Genomic DNA, 1,424 nt, shown 5'->3' with positions numbered 1-1,424 from the left:
ACACAGCCTAATAAAAAGCATTATTCCAGTAGGCAAGTGACAAGGAGCCTTTCCTTGCTGGAGAGATGCCTCCTGAAAGAAAACAAAACAAAAAAAAAAAGGAAAACAAGAAACAAACCAACCAAATGGACAGCCTGCTCAGTGGGAGAGGAGCGGCAGAAGTAAATCCGATGGGGGCAACCCCAAGCCGTAGCCACATGCCTGCTCTCACAGTTTGCCTGCATTGTTAAGATTCACAGACATGCACCGGCACTGCTTGACCTTCTGAATTTTCTTGAGTCGGAAAGGTGGGTCCAGCTCAGGGCACTCCAGCTGCACGGTCGAAGAGGTGACCTTGTGTGGCTTGCAGAACGCGCAGGACTGGAAGGACTCCTCCTCCTTTTTCACGTGCCGCGGGATGTAGAAGGAGTTGCACTGCCCATAGCAGAAGCGGTTGATGATGGTGCGGCTTATGCAGCCCTCCTCACTGACAGTCTGACGCAGGGGCTGCGTCTTGCACCAGTCGCTCTTGAGGTACTTCCTTTCGGTGACCACGAGGGCCTCCTGGCTGGAGGCCAGCACCTCCTTGTTCAGCTGCTGCCTCCGCTCCGAGTGGTTGCTGCTGCTGTCTTTGTAAGGGGAGGGAATGGCACCCGCAGGACGGTTTTTCCTGGTGTCTGTTAGTCGAACCAGCACCGCCATCAGGAAAACAGACAAGGCAAGTTTCCAAATCATCCTGCAATGGCAACACAAGGAGCTGTTAGGAGATACATTTTCAAACCACAGGATGGTAATGGAGTTGAACTATACGCATGCTTTCAGGGGAGATCTTACCGCCTTTGTAATCCCACCACTTTTCCTAGGAGATTAGCTCTATTCTGGGGTGATTATTCATCATAAAGAGGCCGGACCCAGTGCTGAGTCACGTCATTTCCCCCCAACACCTTCAAGCTCTTCAACTACTTTCTTTTCCCCCCACAGGGACACTGCTGCTTTGATCGCTGAAGCACTGATTTTATAGAAGCCTCAGCCAGAAAGGTTTCCTCCTCTGTGAAATTCTGGGCCAAACAGCTGGGCAAACTGCTGGCTAACAAAATCTCAGGAGAGTCCTGCCAATACTGTGACAGCTGATCTGGGGATGGTGGGGGAGAGGGGAAGGGAACACCAGGTTACACAAGGTGACCTCCTGTCTGTCTCTCCAGCCCCCAAGTCCCTCCTAAGCTTTGTTCCATGCTGAAGTAGCAATAGGTGTCCAAAAGCGTATTTTTTATTATTTTAAATTGCTTCTGAAGTTTCTTGGGGCTTTTAGAGTCTTGCAGTTGTTGCCTTTGTGGGAGGTCAAAAATTTGATCGATTTATTCTTGCAGTGAGAGGAAATGCTTAAACACAACTTTGAGGCCTTCATTACTATAAAGCCTCTTAAACAAATGGTTTATGAAGGTTTG

At 49.4% G+C, this 1,424-nt stretch overlaps 1 protein-coding gene across 1 annotated transcript; it reads right to left on the bottom strand.

Moving 5' to 3' along the window:
- Positions 1-207: 207 nt before the first annotated feature.
- Positions 208-714, bottom strand: GREM2 (gremlin 2, DAN family BMP antagonist). Its single transcript, XM_010149713.1, has one exon. It carries the CDS (start codon positions 712-714, stop codon positions 208-210), a length of 507 nt encoding a protein of 168 aa, XP_010148015.1.
- Between the last annotated feature and the right edge of the window lie 710 nt (positions 715-1,424).

The sequence above is a fragment of the Eurypyga helias genome, unplaced genomic scaffold (genome assembly GCF_000690775.1).
Source record: "Eurypyga helias isolate BGI_N326 unplaced genomic scaffold, ASM69077v1 scaffold10824, whole genome shotgun sequence".
NCBI lineage: Eukaryota > Metazoa > Chordata > Aves > Eurypygiformes > Eurypygidae > Eurypyga > Eurypyga helias.
Note: the sequence above shows the minus strand (reverse complement) of the source record. Positions and strands in the feature narration are given on the sequence as shown.